Source organism: Myxocyprinus asiaticus, chromosome 33 (assembly GCF_019703515.2).
Source record: "Myxocyprinus asiaticus isolate MX2 ecotype Aquarium Trade chromosome 33, UBuf_Myxa_2, whole genome shotgun sequence".
Taxonomy (NCBI): domain Eukaryota; kingdom Metazoa; phylum Chordata; class Actinopteri; order Cypriniformes; family Catostomidae; genus Myxocyprinus; species Myxocyprinus asiaticus.
The window spans coordinates 10,972,341-10,994,178 of NC_059376.1; the positions used below are offsets into that span (position 1 = coordinate 10,972,341).

General features: G+C 40.2%; 1 protein-coding gene across 1 annotated transcript in view; it reads right to left on the reverse strand.

Annotated features, from left to right (window-relative positions):
* Nucleotides 1-661: 661 nt before the first annotated feature.
* The window catches only part of LOC127423984 (fibroblast growth factor receptor 1-A-like), a 37,707-nt gene continuing 16,530 nt past the window's right edge, over nt 662-21,838 (reverse strand). Inside the window, exons 2-5 of the mRNA XM_051668727.1 lie at nt 17,156-17,305; nt 11,908-12,098; nt 1,707-1,851; nt 662-863 (exon numbers count right to left, since the gene is read on the reverse strand). Coding sequence (XP_051524687.1) covers nt 748-863; nt 1,707-1,851; nt 11,908-12,098; nt 17,156-17,246 — 543 coding nt within the window. The 5' untranslated portion in view covers nt 17,247-17,305 and the 3' untranslated portion in view covers nt 662-747. The remainder of the gene's footprint in view (nt 864-1,706; nt 1,852-11,907; nt 12,099-17,155; nt 17,306-21,838) is intronic.

Here is a 21,838-nt window from a genome sequence, read left to right on the forward strand (position 1 = left end):
CACCCTGAAGGCATTTTTGGAAGATTTAATTGCATGGATTCATTTTATAGAAAACGCTTCGAAATATATATATATATATATAAAAACATTATTTGGAACAATTCTGAGATTTTCGGTTTAAGACACTGCTGAGAAAACTCTTTTTTTGACATAATATATCTTAGAGAAGTCAGAAAAAAAAAAGAAAAAAAACAAAAAACTTTTGTGTTGTTTCCCAACATGTCAAGTGTACGTAGCAAAAATGTTGTGTTGATCCTACAAAGGAATCAAAAGATACAGAATTGGAAAACAAGTGTCTCTTCTTTACTCCAAGTGTCTGAAAACCTCCCTAAGTATTCAAGTGTTTTATGGAACATTAAAACAGAATTTAACTGAAAACTATAAATGCACGGTGGGCCTCTTTTTTCATCTCTTAAAATTTTTTATCTGTCAAAATGACAGACAGCATTTAAAATTTTCCATCAATCTTTAAAAAAAAAACAAAACAGTAAATGACTCGGTTGTCACACCCATAAATAACCATCCTGTGTGTGAACGTAACCGTATTAAGCACTCAAAACAGGTCTGACAACCGTATTCTGCTGCTGTGGCCGTGAACGTGGCCACAATGTCTAAAACACAATAAGAGTGTGAACGAAGAAAGAGGCTTGGACTCAAAAAGCAGAGTGATGGGGTTTTACTTAATAACAAAAACAAACTGAAACTACCCCGTAGGGGAGAAACACAGTCCAGGGCCGTACTAGTCTTCTAGACAGGCTGGGCTGGGGCTGACAAACAGAATCCAGACAGAAGGAACACGACTAACAGGAACAGACTGGTGAGATAACAAGATGAACTGGCACAGGGCAGCGCACACGAGGAGACTAAAACAGGGAGAGAAATCAACAAGTTAACAAGTGGGGCAGGTGAAACGAATGAACTGATAATGGACAGACAAGGAGGCGGGGTATGACGCAAGACTGAGAGACACGTGGCAAAACAGAAACAAAACTAAGCCACACACTCTCACAAAACACAAACACATGAATGACACGAGCGCATATCACCAGAAACTACAAGGCAACATGTGCTCATACCAAACGACAGACAAGACAAGAGAATGTATGGCAACAACAACAAAGCGATGCCCTCTCACACTAGACAAAACCTGAACGCACATCGCGAAGCAACCTTCACATGATGCATGCAACAGGCGTCAAAGGAGACAAGACACCTGTTCGAGAGTTCGGCCACAAATAAACATGACATCTCAGACCGAAGTGACCGAACCTCTGCACAATGTGAAGACAGATCACGATCCGGACGAGGTCGCGAGAGACAAACACAAACAATTGACGCGAATGCAAGCCGCCAAGATGACAAAAAGAGCAATGCACTCATGCCAATAACAGACAAGACATAAAAACGCATGACAATGCCAATAGGGCAAGCCATGCATTCTCACACAAGACACAGACTAGATAAGACACAAAACATGAATGTCAGAGCTCAGCCACAAAGATGATTAAAGAAAGTAACTAACCGAAGTGGCTGAACCCTGACAAGCTTTTGCTTTCCACAAAGTCAAACTATAGTTTGTTTGATTTTATGGAAACCATTGTTGCCGCACTGCAGTGGTTTGACTGAATTTGACCCAAAGTGTGAACTGCTGTTGCTAGACAGAGAGAAACCATTAACCAAAAGAGCACCAAATCAACCACAGATACCTTTATAGACAGTCAACCATGCAGAGCGACGGGAGAGGCCAATATAATTCTCAGCCAAGCAGGTGTACTCCCCAGCGTCCTCTAAAGACACATTCCTGATCTGCAGTACCTCCATCTCCTTATCCATGGTGTTGATGTCTGCCATCTAGACAAAAGAACCACAGGTTGAAGCCAGAACATTTCAGAAAAACTCACCAGAAGAGAGAGAGAGAGAGAGTCAGAGAGTTTGGATAGAGGGTATGATACAAGAGAGAAGGGTGTTGATCCTTCACAGAGGAAAAAGGATTGCTCCCTTATTGGAAGTGGATTCTTCGATGACCCTGCTGACAGACATACAGTTAATTGCCAGACAGAGCGCACGGCTAGAGACCCAACACTTGAAGACCAGTCATTAGAGAGGAGGACGACATCCACTCACCTGATTGCCCTAGAGTCCATCTCCACATGCACAAGATGGGCCACATGGAACATTACCCAGCAGAGACTGTAAAGATATCGCATACATACACACACACACACATTTAGAAAAGGAAGAATGACCACAAAAGAGGGAGAAGATACAAAGAGATTAGATAAGCAGTCTTGTCAAAGAGTGACAGAAAGAGGAATATGTGGGAAAAGGGATTTCAAAATATGAGTATGAGTACATTTGTACCAAAGTGATACATGTAGATTAAAGAAGCGAGTCTTGTAGGCTAGTCTATGAACCAAGAGTTTGAATGGCAGTTACAGATTAATTAAATCATTAGGCTTTGCAATATCTATAAACTGTTGACAGTTGTATGTAATGATCAGTGTGAGGGAGTAACTTACTAAAATTAATGCTAATAACTTAACATTTTTCAGTAGCATGACATTAGCACAGCTGTTTTCACAACAGTAGCATTTTAAGTAACAAAATCTACATTTTCAAATGAGCAGCGATGTTGCATCACAAAATACTACATTTGTCGCATTGTATTGTGAATGCTGCAATGGTGTCGAGGGACAAAACAAACACGCTCATCTAAACCATCGTCTCTCTCTCATGTAGCGCTGGGAAAACAAAATCATTTAAGTGAATCAGTTCTTTTGGACAGTTCTTGTAAATTACCCAGTTAAAATAAACAATTACCTCATAAATAGTAGTGATAGACTGATATATCGACCAGGCCGATTAAAGGGACAGTTCACCCAAAAAGTAAAATTCTCTCATCTTTTACTCATGCCATCCCAGGTGCGTATGACTTTCTTTCATCTGCTGAACACATACAAAGATAGTTAGAAGAATATCTGAGCTCTGTTGGTCCATACAATTCAAGTGAATGGTGATCAGACCTTTGCAGCTCCAAAAATCACATAAAGGAATCATAAAAGTAATCCATAAGATTCCAGTGGTTAAATTAATATATTCGGAAGCAATATAATAGGTTTGGGTGAGAAACAGGACAATATTTAAATCATTTTTTACTCTAAATCTCCCCTTTTCACTTTTACATCTGAAAGTCACATGTGGTGCCTGTTTAGTTTTACTATCACATCTGAAAGTTATAGTGGAGATTAATAGTTAAAAATGACTTAAATATTGATCTGTTTCTCACCCACAACTATCATATTTCTTCTGAAGACATGGATTAAACCACTGGAGTCTTATGGATTACATTTATGTTTCCTTTATGTGATTTTTGGAGCTACAAATGTCTGATCACCATTCACTTGCATCATATGAACCTACAAAGCTGAGATATTCTTCTAAAAATCTTCTTCTGCGCTCTGTTGTGCACTGATAACAGTGTTCACTTCTGCTCTCTAGATATCAATATCGGCCATTGAAAACTCCATGTTGTTTGACCACTAATAATTGGTGCTAGAAACTCTGATTCATTGTAGTGAGTCGTTTGTTTGGACGGTTCATATAAATGAACAAGTTCACAAATGATTCACTAATTGACTTGAGCCCATGCACTGCCATAAAAGGACATGTCTTCTTTTTTAAAGTAAAATATTTATTGTATTGCTGCTGTTTATCACTATATTTTGACTACTTATTTAATGGGTATTTTTTTTATTTTATTTTATTAGTTTGCTATATATTTAGTATACATTTTTATGTTCAATTTAATGTTGTCAAACTAATTGTTTTATGTCACCCTAATTGAATAATATCATCTAATTGTTATTTATTTAAAGGTGCGGTACGTAATATTCAGAAACCCTTGTTATTAATGACACCTGTGGTCGTTAAGTGAACTGCAGCCAGCTACCTGTTGCTCATGCTCCTGCACACACTCCATAGGGACGCGAGCGAGCGAGCATCGGCTAAAACAATGACGTATCATACAAAGAGACTGAACGTGATCCACCGGCATCATGCTGACAGATGAGGTAACATAATTAAAATTACACAGTTATGATTGTTTTACTACAAATTTTGAGACTAAACTAAAACTACTTATCAGCTAACATAGCATACTGATACACACATACAGCTACATACTACCGAACTATACCAGACAGTTTACTGTTGCACTGTTATGTTGCACTATTGTATGTTTTGTATGTCATATGTTGTACTACGAATAAGAAACCAGCGTATTTACTTGATCCTGTTATCTGACTTTTAGTATAAACAGAATATTGATTGCAATTCATCAGCGTTTGCAGGCAAGATCAAGTTAACTAAAATTACACAGATCAATCCTGATGGCACTATATTCCAATAAGAAGAACACCAATTCACGGTCGGTTTTGATCCCCCAAACTGAACGAAGGTCCCTCCAGGAATCAAATGCCCTGCCGATGTTCACTCTAGTTTTCGCTCAACCACGATCACGTTCCCGCTTAGCCAGGCGGGATTCAGTAGATTTTTTTTTGTCTTACTCTCGAGTTTGTGTAGGAGTCGGTGTTGTGCTGGGAGCCGGACATTTGCTGGATTCCATCTCTAAGATAACATTACCTAGTGTTGCAGTTTGTTGTTGCTGTTGAGTAGCAGAAGAGAAGCTATTACTGTCTGAGGCAAGGCTCTCGGGAGCGCGCATAAACGTCACATCCTTTGGATTTTCCCTGCAAAAGTGACCCGCTCCCTTCGCAAGAAAATCAGTCTACAGGCTTTAATAGGCAACCTAGGAAGTCCGGGAAGGGGTCATTTTTTAAGTTGCGTTACAATCCGTTAAAACATTGGCAAAAAAAAAGGCAAATATTACAGGAAAATTGTTACATATTGCACCTTTAAAAATTCTTTCTATATCTTCATTGAAATTAGCTACTTTTGTTAGTAACATGTAGTGCAACTAACTACTCTTTTAAAAGAGTAGCTTCACTGAAGTTTAACTACTTATAGTTCACCCAAAAATGAAAATTTGCTGATAATGCGCTTCCTGCCTCCTCCTCCCATGATGCGTGACCTTACCAACGAGCTTACGTCATCCCTCTCATGAGTGCGCGTCGCAGAGATGTACGGAAGTGAACATTTGTAGTTAAAAAGTATATAAGCATTGTTTTGTTTCTAAAAATAATCAATCGTTTGGGTTCAGAAAAATGTATTTGTTGACTGGAGTTGTGTGGATTATTTTTATGCACCCTAAATATGCATCTTGGACCATCAAAAAGAGTACATTTACTTGCATTGTTTAAAGGAGGAGGCCTGAAATGAAATCCTAAAAATCTTCAATTCTGTTTTGATGAAGAAAGAAACTCAGATACATCTTGGATCAGCAAATTTTCATTTTTGGGTGAACTATTCCTTTAAAGTTACTGTATAAGTAGCTTGTACCTCAGGAAGCTACAGTTTAAAAGTAATGTTCCCTATCTGTCACTCACTCGACGTTGTGTCGATGTAATGACACTCGGGGTCACTCTTGGGAGCCCGAAACACCTCTGGTCTTTAATAAAAGGCCAATGAAAATTGGCGAGTGGTATTTGCATACCACTACCCCGGACATACGGTATAAAAGGAGCTGGTATGCAACCACTCATTCAGATTTTATCTTCGGAGCCGAACGGTCGATGTTCACTGAGCTGAATTCCACGACTGTTCATTCACCTCTGCTGGATCTGACGGCGCATTTCAGCGGCTTCTCCCTCCTCTGCACTGGTGCACTGCAGAGAACGCCCCTGGGCGCTCCGGCAGAAATAAAAGAGTATATTTCTCTAAAAGAGCGGCACACACAGAATGTCTTTTTAAAGACACGTCTTTTTAAAGATGCCTTTCTGTTTGTGTGTTATTCCTTCTGATGGTCACAATTGCTGTCTTTCGTGTCTGGGCGCGACCCATGAGATGACAGCATTGTGAGAACATGACCACGGCAACGTTGTGGTCACGGCTTGTCTTCGTAAGAAAGCAAGCCACCCCAGCGGCTCCCCGCCTCGGTCATTCTACCTATGGGTATGAGGCCAGCACGGCTAGCACTGGGGGCAATTTGGGGACCCCAATGGGACCACCTCCACCGGGTATCCCCCCACGGACCTCCCATTCCCCAGCACACTCGTCTGCCCCGATTGGGCTTCCGGATGAGTCCGCGGCTCGTCTCACGGTGAGTTCGACCTCTTGTTCGGAGCCCGCGAAGGTGATGAGCTCTCGAGTGCAGCATCGGAGAGCGGGCTCATCCAGTCGGATGCGGAAGCCTCAGCAGTCACAGGCTGACACGGAAATGACGGACATGCTTTCCCGGGCAGCCGGCTCAACTCACGGCCATGCCCCGTCCCAGTTCCTTTCTTCCCGGAAGTGCATGAGGAGCTGACAAGGTCGTGGGAGGCACCTTTTACTGCCCGGTCCCAATCTTTCAGCTCCCCCGCCCTCACTACCCTCGATGGTGGGGTGGCAAGGGGCTATTCTGCGATTCCCCCGGTGGATAAGTTGCTCGTGGTGCACCTATGCCCACAGAGCGCCGCTACCTGGAGCGGGTGCCCAAAGCGCCCGTCCAAGGCCTGTAGGTTTACATCGTCCCTGACGGCCAAAGCCTACAGTACTGCTGGACAAGCCACCTCCGCCCTGCACCCCATGGCTCTCCTGCAAGTCCACCAAGCCAAGGCACTAAAGGAATTGCACAAGGGTAGTTCTGCCCTTGATGCAGGAGCTGTGCTCGGCGACCAACCTCGCTCTCCAGGTGACGAAGGTCACAGTGCGGTCTCTCGGGCGGTCGATGTCCACCTTGGTGGTCCAGGAGCGCCACCTTTGGCTCAACCTGGTCGAGATGGGAGAGGCCGACAAGGCACGGTTCCTTGGAGCCCCCATTTCCCAGGTTGGCCTGTTCGGCGACACCGTCGAGGACTTTGCCTAGCAGTTCTCGGCGGTGAAGCAGCAGACAGAGGCTATCCGGCACATCCTGCCCCGGCATGGCTCAAGATCCGGCCTGCTCGTTGCCAAGGGCGTCCCTCTGCGGTGACTGCACCGGCTCCGCTGCAGCCCGCCTCTGCGGCCCGGCCCCGGCGTGGAGCCCACCGCAGGAAGCAGACGCCACCCGTCTCACGGCTGGCCACCAAGAACCCGCGAAAGGCTTCGAAGCGCCCCTGAGGCGGGTGACCCATGGACGACGAAACCCACTGCTTTGGAGCTGGTAAGCAGACCACTCCATCCCCCGGTGGAGGGCCGGGAGGAGAATCTTTTGTTGCCTTTTCATTTAATTTCGCCGCATGACCAAGTGGCTGCGGTACCTAAGAGTTCAGCAAAAGAGCGGTTTCCTTGTTCCCTGGGTCACATACCCGGTGTGCACGGCCGTCATCACGACCACCGTCCACCATTCCATTTTGTCAGGTTTGGCGCTCCAGCGGCGGTCTCCCCGCCCCTGCGCACCCAGCTGTGGCACAAATCCGCCCCCAATGTGACAGTCTCCACGGGTCACGAGGACAGGCCTCTTCCTCCCCCGTCCCAGGCTGTTCTGGGGGTGGTCACAAGGAGCCAGGTAAGTGCTTCGATGAAGAGGAAAAAAAAGGATAAGAGGCCACGACTGGGCTAGCCTATCTCTATCTTTTGGGCAGTCGACTTGTCCCCAAAGGGCCATTCGACACTCATAACAGCGTTGGGGGAGGTTACGTGTCGGCCTGGTGCGCTGGCTACGAGGCACACAGTGGTCTTCCTGTCACACACCGCCAGTTCACGTAACACAGTTCAGCCAGTTGTGGCGTTTCGTATAGGGACCCCTAGTGTCACTACATCGACACAACATCAAGTGAGTGACAGATAGGGAACGTCCTGGTTACTTGCTTAACCTCCGTTCCCTGATGGAGGGAACGAGACGTTGTGTCCCTCCTGCCACAATGCTGAACTACCCGCTGAAATGGCCGGGACCTTGTCTCGGCTCCTCAGCACAAAACCTGAATGAGTGGTTGCATACCAGCTCCTTTTATACCCGTATGTCTGGGGGAGTGGTATGCAAATACCACTCGCCAATTTTGATTGGCCTTTTATCAAAGACCAGAGGTGTTTCGGGCTCCCAAGAGTGACCCCTAGTGTCACTACATCGACACACGTCTCGTTCCCTCCATCAGGGAACGGCGGTTATGCAAGTAACCAGGACGTCCCTAACAACACTGGTAATGATAGCCAATAAATGCATGTGTGAATGTAAATATTTTGAGTTTGACATCTTTTGTACTCTTTGTGATACAGTACAATAATAATGCAATAATTTTAGAAGTTTTACTTTATATTTGATTACTTTTGTAGTTTTATTTATAAATGTTTACTTGCAAAGTACTTGATACTGCTATTAGATACCTAAAACACTTTCTAGCATAAATCAATTTGTATCTCTACAAATTAGGACTGTGTTTAATAGCATACTCATTTTTGCTGTGGTATCAAAACTGGTATAGAGAATCATTAAATTTCACTGGTATTGGTATTAAAATATTTGTAAGTATTTTGACAACCCTACGTGGGAGAAAGAAAGACAGCAAATTTTAATGGTCATGGATCAAAGTAGTTCTGAAAAAATCATTGTGAAGCTGACAGAGCCGGTTAAAAAATAAAGCCCTTGAGCGAGGTGAAGGAATTTAAACAGACACATTTTTAAGGTGCAGCTGAAATGCCTTTGAAGAGAGTGCAACTAATTCTTCAGAGGGAATGAAACACACCCTTATTAGGAAAGAAAAGTGTAGACCAGGAATGGAGAGAAGGAAACTTCCAGTAAAAACAAAAGCCAGAATTCTTTCAGTTGCTCTGCTGGGATTTTTCATGGCATCATTTACAGCAAGAGGCACCACAGAAATTTTAAACTGAGCAACTTTTTTGTGTGTTCATCTCAAAATGAGAAGTGCTTGTATCTTTCATCTTTCATTCTGGACACACTGTGTTATGCTTTTTATGGGCCAGTTAGGGCTGCACGATTATGACAAAAATCGTATACTTGTTGATTATTTCCTATGATATTGCAATTGTCATTATTTAGATAAATACATTTACATTAAAATACTTATTTTGTGTGGGGCAACTGCATGTCGTGATTATGTATGCTGCATATCCAAAACAAGCTGAGAACTATGTTCCTGAATTATACACAATAATTCTATGGGCCTGTTTACCCATGGCCACTTCATGTGTTTTTACTGATCGGATTGCTATCTGATTGAAACAGCTCATTCCATTTACACTTGGCCACAGCCGTGTCTCCGCCAAACGGATATAAATCTGATCTTCAATTCCTTCGCTACACAAATTTACGATTTGTCATGTAACGTTACACAGATTTCTCAATATGATACAATGCAGTAGCCTCACGATATTATACTGTTAAAAAACACACTATTAAAAAACATGCCCACAAATGTTTCAACTTATTTAAGGATTCAACATAAATTAAATGTACGGTATTTTAAATCTTAAATGACACAACAGTGTCTCACATTGGCAACAAAGGCAGAGCTCCATAATAAAGTAACTTATACAACAGCGCTGCATTTATCAACAGATTGTTATGAGGAAAAACTCATAACATATGTATATTCACAATTTTTTTCTATAATAATAATGAGCTTGTCTACATTCAAGTTTTTTTTTTATTATTATTATTTATATAGCACTTTTCACAATATACATTGTTTCAAAGCAGCTTTATGGAAAATCATGCCTTAATGTCTTAAAGCCCCCAGTGAGCAAGCTATGGTGACTGTGGCGAGGGAAAAAATCCCTTTAATGTTAATTAGTGAAGAGAAAAAACTTTGAGAAGAGCCTGACCTCTGGCTTTACGATATATGTACAGAGGCCAGTGTTATTTAGCAGTTTGAACAAAAAATGATCAGCACATTGCATGTAAATACCTTTACCTTCATTCTTACCAGCTTTTTTAATAAGCTGATTTTTTAAAGTTATCAGCATCTTGCTGTGCATGTAATCGAACTCAGTGTCGGCTGGGTGAGGCTGTCGGTTGAATGCACCAATGAGGCTAACTTGCTGCTGCTGTGATTCTACATTTCTCACATTTTTTGCGATTACATTGATCTGCACAGTAATGTCGCCATAAATTAAACAAACATGTTTAATGTAGCACTGGGACATGACACTGTTGTTTGGCAAATTCGACAAGCTGTAACGCTTCAATCTACTTTGTGTTTGCCATCGATCTTTAAGCTCTCAACTCAACTATCTACACTAGCTGCTCTGTTCTCCTGCAAATGCTATGCGCCGCCTCTCCATGGAGGAGATGTTTCGCCACTTGCAATATTGCATTGCGTGGTTTTAAACACTTCTTTAGCAGAAGCCATATTAACACTACCAGTTCCGTATTTATTTATGTTTGAGCAATGCATACACTATCGAAACGAGAGCGTCATATCATAAGATAATTTTTTATATCCCTAATGATGATAGATGCTGATTAAACGCTTCTGATTTTTCACTGCAGTCTTGCACATACCGGACAAAAAAAATAACTGTAAATATAACAATAAATATATGGGGCCCTATTTTAAGAGCACTAGTGCTAAGCGCAGCGCTATGCTTTAAGTCATAAATGCAAAGTCAGTGGGCATAGCCATGAAGTTTTGGTATTTTCATGAAAGCATGCTCTAAGTCTAATGGGCTGGGTCAATTGCAATTTAATTCCGAGGTTCTTCTCCTGTTATTGTACCAACTGCATCCTATTATACTGTTTAGTCCATACCCTGTCAAACACCAGCGATATAAACAAAGACAGCACATTCATAAGAAGTTGGTAGTGTAAATGGACTGTATGCAATGAATTAGAAGAATAGAAATATTCCTATGACAGTGACACCCTCCTTTTATAAGCATAGAAAATGTGATTCTTGTCAGGTTTTGGATGTGTGTTCCATTAAATTATACAAAATCTATATAATTTATATATATATATATATATATATATATATATATATATATATATATATATATATATATATATATATATAAATCAAAATAACGAAGTGGTAAAAATCATACCAAATCCAAACATTTTACCCTGTCCAACTTCTTCACTTGCCCCTTTTGCAGTGACTTAAAAATCACTATGAAATCAGGTGGAAAAATACAGATTAGATTATAAATACAACTGCAAATATAAACATAATAATTGAAAAATAAACCATGACCTATAGATAGTTAAAAATAATCTAATACATTTTTGTTTCATAAAATGGAAATTGTCAGGGACATCCACTATATTTTCAGAGTTTGGACATGAACTTTATTACCACCTGATGGAGGAATCTCCAAACTGTAAATGTAGGAACTGAATTTAGACGTGCTTTTGAAACATCTTAGCGCAATGACCTATTTCTCAGGAAAATAGTAAACTGCGCTTTGTGATACTTCTTTAATACACAATACACCCACAGTTTGCAACCATACACCCAAAGATAGTGCAAAAACTCCCACCCACGCCCACTTGCGCTTTGCGCTGACACAAAAACTTTGCTTAAAATTAGCGCTCTCACAAAAATTGGATAAGACATTGCGCACGGCCGTTGCACATAGCCCAAAATGTAATATACAATAAATATATACATTTTGACGCAATGGGAGTAGACATACATGGAGTGCTTCAACTGACACTTTTCATGATAAGCTAATTGTGGCAGCTGTAATTGTAATCTTGATTATTTTTTGTCATTAATTGTGCAACCCTAGGGCTAGTTACTTTTTCTCTACATTTAAAAAAGTAGCCACCACAGCCAGCAAATTAAATTTTGTTTGGACTGTCATTATTGAACAATCATTATAATTCATTTAGGTCCATCTCAGACAAATAAAGAAGAACATGGTTTTTACCTTCAAGATCCGGACGTAAGGCACTCCATTAGAGTCAACTCTACTGCCGTTCACCTTGATATGTTTCACCCAGTGGATATGATGCTGAGGATCACTGAAGACTTTACACTCAAACTCTACGTCGCTTCCCACCACTGCTGTACGGTTAGCAGGCAACCCAGCATGAAAGACTGGCATGTGCGGTGAATGCTCTATAAAAACAAAAACACACAGTCAGTGATAGCACTAGTAGAGGAAGCAATACTAATCCAATAAGGCCAGTGTGCTTTGATTTTAATCTTTGTGCTAAACTGAGAAACATTTTCCCTCTTAAAGCAATCAAAGTTGAGATCTGCACTTGGAAAAATTAGAAATTCAACAGATTGCCCATCAGATGCTAATCTCACATTGTCTACCGGGAGCAGCCTTTTTAACATGCAGACCAGAATCTTGTTATAATTGCTGCCGTTTGATGGAAATGAGTGGTAATATTTTTTTAAACCACTGCCCATCAGGGCTTTTCAACAGAGGCAGTACTGTACAATAGTGAACGAAAGTGCAAACGTGGTTTGCAGACATTCTGCAATGGTGTAGTAGGTATACTCTGCAAATTAGATCAGAAACATTTTAACCCTCCTATGGTATTCGGACATTTTTGAGCGATATACATTTTTAAAATTGAATAAAAGTGGTTTCCTTTATCTGAGCAGTACAAAACGTGGTAACTTTTCCTCTATTTGCCATCCGAACATTAAAAAAAAAAAAGGACTTGATTCGATAAGTCTAAGTGGTCGTAAAAAAGAAAAGAAAAGAGCGACACCTTTGGTATTCGTGGTCAAAATTGACCGACCACTGAAAATGAATGGGAAAGATAAAAAAAAAAACAGAGCAAATTTTTTGTTTATCTGTCAATCAATAAATCAGACTCAATGCAGAAAACAAAACAAAACAAAACAAAACAAAAAAAACAGACAGAAATTACAGGGTAAGACTCTAAGACATCCTCAGTGCAAAACATACACACCCACTCACACACAAACACACTTACACACACACCCAAGAATGAACCGGTGAGACTTTAACACAATGCTTTTTCTTTTTTTTCTTTTTTTTACATGTCAAAGAAAACAAATAAATCAGCCACAATGCTAAACACAGGCACTCAGAAATGAAGGGTTTAGACAGTAAACAAGGCAGAACACACACAGAACCAGGGCATCAATAAGTGGAGCTCTACAGCCATCTTTTGGTCATTGTTGGCATTACAATCTGTAGTTTTCCAGCTGATGACAACAATCTCACACGTTTGCAAAATACATTTTTACTATAGAAAATATGAAATTGCAATTGTTTTGAAAATGTTTACTCTGATTCTTCTGTTTTATACTCTAATTTAATTTTCAGAATTTTGCAGTTCATTTCTGTTTCTTGATATTAATTTTTTTGAAAATATTATTTCTTGCACTTACGTTGAGTTGGTACATTTTTATGTTTGAAATAAATTATTGGTAGAAAAATGCTTATTCTGTGTCTTCTCTTTGTAATACCATGGCCAGGTTTGATGACAAGAATAATGAAATACATTTTAAATTGCTAAACTTTGACAAATAATAGTTTGATAATTTCTAAATATATATCCAAATGCATATCTTGCGATAAAATATAAAATTAGGTTACAACAAGCCATCAGACTACACAATAAGTGACTACAGCCATCTACTGGCTGTTACTGGCATGACATGGTTTTCAAGTCATGTTATTTATATTTTGTTCAACAGATGGCAGCAATCTCCCTCCAATGTATGTCACATTCTCATATTTTATTCACGTTTCAACTTATAGAAGTTTAATTTCTTAATTTTTATTTTTTCAAAAATGTGCTTATTTGTGTATGCAAATTAATGGTAAAAATTTGGACATTTGCATGTAAATAAGATTAAAAAAAAATCATACAATACCAAAAGAAATGCATAATTTTATTGTTCTTACTTTAGGGAAGAACAAATGGTATTATCATCATCATCAGAAAAAAGGGTTACACATCTAAACCTTCTGGTCAAAAATGACCGGAAATACCAAAAGGAAGGTGCCATTTTTGAATACCATAGGAGGGTTAAGTGAAAGCTTGGCCAACACATTGCTAGTAGAAGATCCTGCTGTACATACTAGATGTGTATTCTTGCATTACTGTGATGGTAACAAACCTCAGTGCTCAAGAGAGGCAACAGAGTTACCATCAAATATGTGTGTGTGATTAAACCGGAAGGGTTGTTTTTCAGGAAGCAAGCTATAAACCTGTCAAAAGTTTAACCAAGCAGAAGACAAGACATAGAAGTGCCTAGTGAAAATGCTGAGAATGCGTACTTGTGTTGCATTTTGAATCGCACTCTGACACATATTGGAATGCAATAACATGTGAAATTGAGTGTGCATAGCTTTAAGTGTTCACATCCTTGCACAGAGAATGTTTCTGAACTTATAGCATCTAAAAGCATGATCAGTAGACTTTATGCAAACTTGTGTTTTGCATTTATGCGCAAAGGCAGAGCGGGAGAGAATGTGTAAGTGTCTGAGTGTTAGAAATAAAAAACGTGTCTTTTCCTGAAAGTGTTTGCTTGTGCAATTGATGTCACAATGGGCTTTTGTCTTCAAGGGTTTGGCACTGATTTACTGGACCCTTAATGAAAGCATTAATTAAGTCTATGTCAACCCATCAGTGTTCTGAATTAATTTATTCCAAACACTCTGATCTCATCTTGAGCAATTGACCGCATCTCTAACTCATACTCAGCAGCAAGTAAACACTTTTTCCATCTTTTCAATGGATAATTTACCACGCACCATCAACAGAGTGTACGTGTACACATATGTGCACATAGTCACTAACATGCAAAGTGTGAAGCCTCCCATTACCTCAGTTCATTTCAGTGTAGTAATGGTAACCATTAGCGGTGCTGTGCCGTACCATTAGCTACATGGTAAAAAACAGCTATTTGCATCTGATTGACTCAAGTAAACACAGAAACCGTTCTGTGACCCTCCCTTGGGGACCATTTGCCATCTACACTCTGTGTCATGGCGATAGTCATTTTCAGGGTTTTTCTGTTACTTTAGGCTCTTTTGCCCTCTGTTTTTAAGTACCGTATTTTCCGCAAATAAAGTCACACCTGGTCAAAATTGCGCTGTTGAGAGAGAGAGAGAGAGAGAGAGAGAGAAAACAGATCAACTGCATGTTTATATAGGTTGCACTGACAGAGGTCCCAGACTAAAGCCCTTGCACAATTCTAACGAAACTGAAGAACGAACATGTTTGAAAACGAAGGCTTTTGCATTAGTTTCGGTGGAGAACTTTCAGGAGAACTTCTTACCGGCTGCCAAACACCTTACTGCCACTGGTCCAGGTCATCGGTAGGTGTGACCTTGACCTCCACCTACTTTGAGGCCGACAACTAATTCCCGTTCAGTAAGTTAAAATCAGCCAACATGAACACACCGGCGTGCAGACGTTTTAGCGAGCTGGTCTATTCAGCTGCTGAGTATTGTGCACCAGTGTGGCTAAACAGTGTAAACACTACCAAGGTAGATGTTCAGCTGAACAGCACTATACACTTGATCTCAGGTGTAACCAAGTCATCTCAGTTATCTTGGCTGCCAGTACTAGCCAATATTGCTCCACCTAAACTGAGGCGTGAAGCTGCAGCCATACGTGAATACCAGGTTTGCTGGCAATACAGGAACTCCCTCCTTTATCACGTACTTTTAGATCTTCCAGATATTAGACTCTGCTCACGGAGACCAGTCTGGATACTTGACCCAGTTCAAAGAGGAGCAGAATTCTGTATGGAAGAGAGGTGGAGAGAGCAGTGGATCTCTTCCTTGCCAGCAAATGGCCACCTTGTTGCTGACCCAGTAATGAGAGCGCCTGGCTGTGAACTGAGGCGGTGTGAGGCGGCGTGAGTGGGTCATGTTGAACCGGTTTCGCACCACCCAAGGAAGGTATGCCTCTCTCATGTATAAGTGGGGAGCTACAGATTCCCCAGCATGTGACTGTGGTGCACCTTGCCAGACAACTGATCACATAGTAAATGAGTGCCCAATAAGATGCTTTATTGGTGGTCTTCGGGCGCTACATGAAGCAACTCCTGAGGCAGTGCAATATCTAACTGACTTGGACTTTAACTTATGACAACTTTCCATGTAATGCTGACTGTGTTCTTTTACAAATTGCTTAATGTCATACAAATTGAGCACAAACAAACTGCACCGGTTTGGAGTGATTCGGACCACATGGGGTGGAAAGTGACGTCACACAGCCAAAAAATTATGTCTAATATCTCAAACACTGAACCAGCACAAACGTTCATTTTTGCGGCACAAACCAGCACAAATGAATGGTGTAGATTTGGTAATGATTTAATTATATGGGGTGCCAACTTCACAGAAGTTAATATTTCCTATAATACTACTTATAGTAATAAATAAAAGAGATTCCTCACAGTGATTTGGTCACAGTGAAGGTCGGGGGGTTGAGAGAAGGATTTGATCCAGATAAAATTAACCATAGTTTTACTGTAGTAATATTGTAATAACCATGTGTTTTGGTGGAAACTATATTCTGATGTATTAACAATGGTGTTACTACTGTAACAAGTTGTTAATAGTAGTTAATAGTAACCATGTTTAATTTTGTGGTTACTATGATTTCACTAGAAAAATACCATGGTGATACTATGGTTACTGTAGTAAAACCATGGTTAATTTTTGTAAGGTAGGGTTAGAGGTAGGGGTTGGTGTAGGGTGTCTTTGGGACTCCAAATAAACAATAAAAATGCTGCAGGGATGCCATTATACCGTATGTTAGTATTTAAACCTTTACAATGCAAAGCTCCCTCCCAAGTACATTTATGAAAATGAAGATCCAAAAACGAGTTATTCAGAAATCTTCATGCTTATAGCAAGCTTAGCCAATCATAACAGAGTTCATTTACAAAACAAAGTCTTAAAGGTATAATAGTAAAAACAGCCTGTTTTATTCTAAGGGTCAGCAAGAGGGTGGAAAAGGTAAATGGTAATGTAAAACTACATTACAGTTGTTTTTGAGACCTTGACTAATATTACAAGTGGACTTTAGGGGGGAAAAATTACAAAGGTATAAGATATGGCTCCTTTAAAAACTATTTTAGGAAGTCTAATTGCAAAGATAGCAAAACCTTAGCTGAAACATGTTCTAATACTACAGAAGTAATAGGAGGAAAAGACTTATCCACACCTTTGGTGGTGGGTCTGCCCTGGGACTGAAGAGCCTGAGTAAGGAGGACTGAAATCAGCAGCAGCATAGCCTTCATTATCATCATCATCATAAAGGGTCCTCTACATCTAACACTGTACCCAGCCCAGCTCTCTGCAGCAAGGATATCAGCTTTGTGAGAGAGAAAACCAGAAAACAATTATCATTATTCCATTCACAATGAATGATCAAAACAACAAAAAACATTTAACTTTCATACTGTGAGGTATAACTGAGTGAAAGAGTATTCAGTGGGAAATAATATAAGGGAGGACTTGATTTTATCCTTCATGATTTGACTGCATCATGAAAAGTGGACAAGGATAATACTGCAGAGTTTGCGCCAGGATGAAATACGTGAGGGGGCATTTGGAATTGCTGAGAGAGCCACATTTTGCAGTAGGGGTGAGAGAAAAAAACTGATTGAGCGAAGCATCGAGATTCTTTCTTCAATGATTCTTAATTGATTGTCAAAAATTCTAAGTCGATTCTAAGTTCAGTTTAAACCGCAGCAGCGCACACCAGAGACAGAGTGATTTTTACAAACAAAAATGTGCGTTAGATGCACATACACTAAAGCCAAGCATACAAACACGACTGCTGGCAGTCGTGGTATCAACCACGCGACCATTCGTGCCCAGATGAAAATATAATCCCAAAATTCATTCAGAAACCCACGCACATAGCAATGGGGGAGTTTATTTGTGATAACATTACAACAAACAACATGAAAGACAAACTTGTGCAGAACAGGAAAAAACAGCAATAAATAGTGATGAGACAGCGGTTCAGGAGACATGGCTGGTGTTTTTTTTTTTTTTTTTTTTCTGCTTCCAAATGCCTTTCACTCCTCTTGCACTCTCTGCATTTCTTTGGCTGTTGCTCATAGCAAGTCTCTCGCATGTCTGGACAGTCTAAGAAACCAGATTTTGGTCAGATTGTGAAGTTACTGTGTTTTAATTGTCTTTGTGGCACACAGAGTCGAATGATATCTAATGTTACTATGGAGGCAATTATGGGTGTCAGCCTTTTTGAATTTTGCTATAAAATTCTGTAACACCCTTTGAATTTGCAAGAAGCCAAAAATGATCTGTATTGACATGGAACTTTGCCATTGCAGCACTGTCCTGTGTCTCACAGTCTCATTTAAACAGTACTGCCGTGAAGTGCATATTCCTGTGGAGAAGCTCATAGATCTTCCTCTGAAACATGCATTATATCTGCCTGGATCAAAACTGTGTCCCTTTGACTCACGAATTCTGCATTATGGACAGTCAGTTGCTGTTGCTGGATCAGCACGAGAGAGAGACAGAGCAACTTTAAAATCAAAGTGCTTCAAGTGTGCTGAATGGCTATATCTGTCATATTTAGGGCTGAACAACTAATCAAAATAAAATCGAAATCGAATTATGATAGTGTTATAAAAGCAGTTCTATGCTTAAAAACACAAATTCCTTCTCGTTCCACATGCTCAGAGTTAACAGATGAGATCGAGTTCAGTTCGGTGTGCCAACATGTGCTGAACGAGTTATACAGCACTCTAGATGCACTAATCACACACAAACAAAAACTCAAAAATACTTCCTTCAGTTTTCAGAAAAGGCTTGAGGTTTAACCGGACTGTGTAGTAGGACCGGGAATTGCCAAAGACCTCACGATTCGATATTACAACGATATTTACTTGCTGATTCGATATATATTGTGATTTTTTAAATACTGCGATTCTGTAAATATTGGGATTTGATTTTTTAATATAGTTAGCTGTGTCAACTCTTTTTTTCTCATAAAGACATGTCTATTGAAGAACAGATTTGTCTGAAATGGCAATTGTTTCACTCCGTGAATTTGCAGGTAAAAAGTAGCAATGTGCAAAACGACCAATTTAAAACTACCAATCGATCAGTCGGTATGTTGTCTGAGCTATTAATTGACTAGTCTGTGCTATGGAACCATGTATAAGGCTGCATTATGTCCATGTTATCCAATCAGATGTGTTTCATAGGGATTAATGGATGATAAGCACAGCCCTTTAACAGGGTAACTAACGGACATTAATAAAAAAATTGGCTAAATAACTTAAACCTCTTATCCCACAAAACAATTAAAGTAAAACAAATAAGAAGCACGAAAAGTTCTAATACAGAGTGGTACAAAAACTGCTTATGTGCATCCCAGACGCTGAATGACGTACTTCAAGGCTGTAGCAGTGGTGCATTTAAGGACTAAACATAAAGAATTAAAGAGATGAAATTTCTCAGAGAGAAAACCTGTTTGTGTGAAACTCTTCACAAATATAGCTTCCTATACTATCTATCAATCATTGTATTAACATCAAGCTAAACATGTAATTATTTTAATAATAATAATAATAATAATAATAATAATAATAATATTATATATATATATATATATATATATATATATATATATATATATATATATACATATATATATACGTATATAAAGTTGTGCTCAAAAGTTTGCATACCCTTGGAGAATTGGTAATATATGTACCATTTTTAAAGAAAACATGAGTGGGGGGCCTGGGTAGTGCTCAGTGGTAAAATACGCTGGCTACCAACCCTGGAGTTCGCTAGTTCGCTAGTTCGAATCCCAGGGCGTGCTGAGTGACTCCAGCCAGGTCTCCTAAGCAACCAAATTGGCCCGGTTGCTAGAGAGGGTAGAGTCACACGGGGTAACCTCCTCGTGGTCACTGTAATGTGGTTTGTTCTCGGTGGGGTGCGTGGTGAATTGAGCGTGGTTGCCGCGGTGGATGGCGTGAAGCCTCCACACGCGCTATGTCTCTGTGGCAACGCGCTCAACAAGCCACGTGATAAGATGCGCGGGTTGACTGTCTCAGAGGCGGGGCAACTGGGATTCGTCCTCTGCCACCCGGACTGTAGCGAATCACTATGCGACCACGAGGACTTAGAGCGCATTGGGAATTGGGCATTCCAAATTGGGTGAAAAAGGGGAAAAATCCCCCCCCCCCCAAAAAAAAGAAAAGAAAACATGAGTGAGCAGGCAAATGTAGCAACTGGACCAATCAGACACACAATTATTCATTATTTAATGAATAATCCAACAGATGTCTCAAGACCGTAACAAGCAAAGGTCCGAGCAGGCCCAAGCAGTCTCCGAGATGTCTGTTCTCCCACTAATCATTATCAGCTCTTACTCCCCCTTTGCTGACACTGGTCCAGCAACTAGTGGACCTCAGAGACATTCCAGGTAGGGAAAGGTAGCCACATGCAAAAACAAAGGAATGTGGGGAAAGCTACTCACTCCATTCCCCCATAGGAAAGACACACAGCCCATAAAACAGACTTTTCTTCATTAATTTATAGACAAATTGTTCTATAAATGAACATGCATATCCTCAGGACATTGTGTGTATGATTATTACTGTCTCCTATAGTGTCTTTTGTACTGTATACCGTTTTATGCATGCTTTATGACAGAACCACTAGATAATGTAAAATTATTGGTATCATGCTTCCTATCAAATTAATCCTTGTGTGATGCCCTAAACATTGGAGTATAGCACCCCCTTATAGCATGCATTGTATGCTTGTTATATTAATCAGAGCATAAAGGGCACAAACTGCTAGCTTACTTCAATTATGCAAATGAGTCAGCTTCCAGTGGAACTTTTCCAGCTAGAAAATTGCACCTTTCTCATTGGTCAAGCCAAACTCGAGAGGAGTGACCTCCCTCAGGAGTTAAAGGGCACTGTCGGAGTGACCTCCCCCTCTCTCGCTCCTCTCTCTTTCCTCTCTCCCTCTCCCTTCTGCTCATGGTTGCTGTTCGCGTGGGACCGGAAACACCCGGTCCGACCGCGAGGTTGCGGGCCGGCAGGCCTCAAACACATCAAGCCATGTGTAACTTCCTTGACCATAACAGAGTCAAACTAACACCGCAAGTTCATCATCATTTCTTCATTAAACGTGGAAGAAATTGATTGCAACTTCAACACCATCGACTCAAGGAACCATCAAGACTTTCTCCTGAGACTGCATCCGGGTGCTCTCTCAACAGCCAAGGCATTGCAAGTATCATACAATCAACTAACTAAACAGAAGTTTAGTATAAGCTGTGAACCCCTTTGTTAACAAGGGTGCTTTGAAGTAAGAAACTGATGGTTCTTTCAGATGGTTAAATGACTCTTTTCATAGCTTCATTCCCCTGTTCTGTTCCGGTTTCATTCACTTTCACTTTTCCATTTCTCATGTATGCGGGATTTGTGGGTATATGTTTGTTTGTGATTTAGTTAAATAAAGCTTTTGTGTACATTCTTGCGAGTTGATTCTGGTCTGCTTGTAAATCAACATCAATTTAACGATTTGATCACAGCTACATGCTAAGAGTTGTTTTTCTATGGCCAAGAAAAATATGATAGACGATCAATACCGAGTGTTCGCTGGACGAACAGATTAATTGATTGTAATGTTAATTCAGCTACATCAAGTTAATTCTATTAACTGACCTAAATATTTACAATTAATTATAATGAGTTATGATTAATTATTCATATTTTCATTTTAAAGATAATTTGACTGGTATATTTTGATAAATAATCTCATCCCTGTTTTTAAAAGATTTAGCTTCAAAGCTGTACCTAAATAAGTGTAATATTATTTTCAATAAGCCATGAGAATAATATTA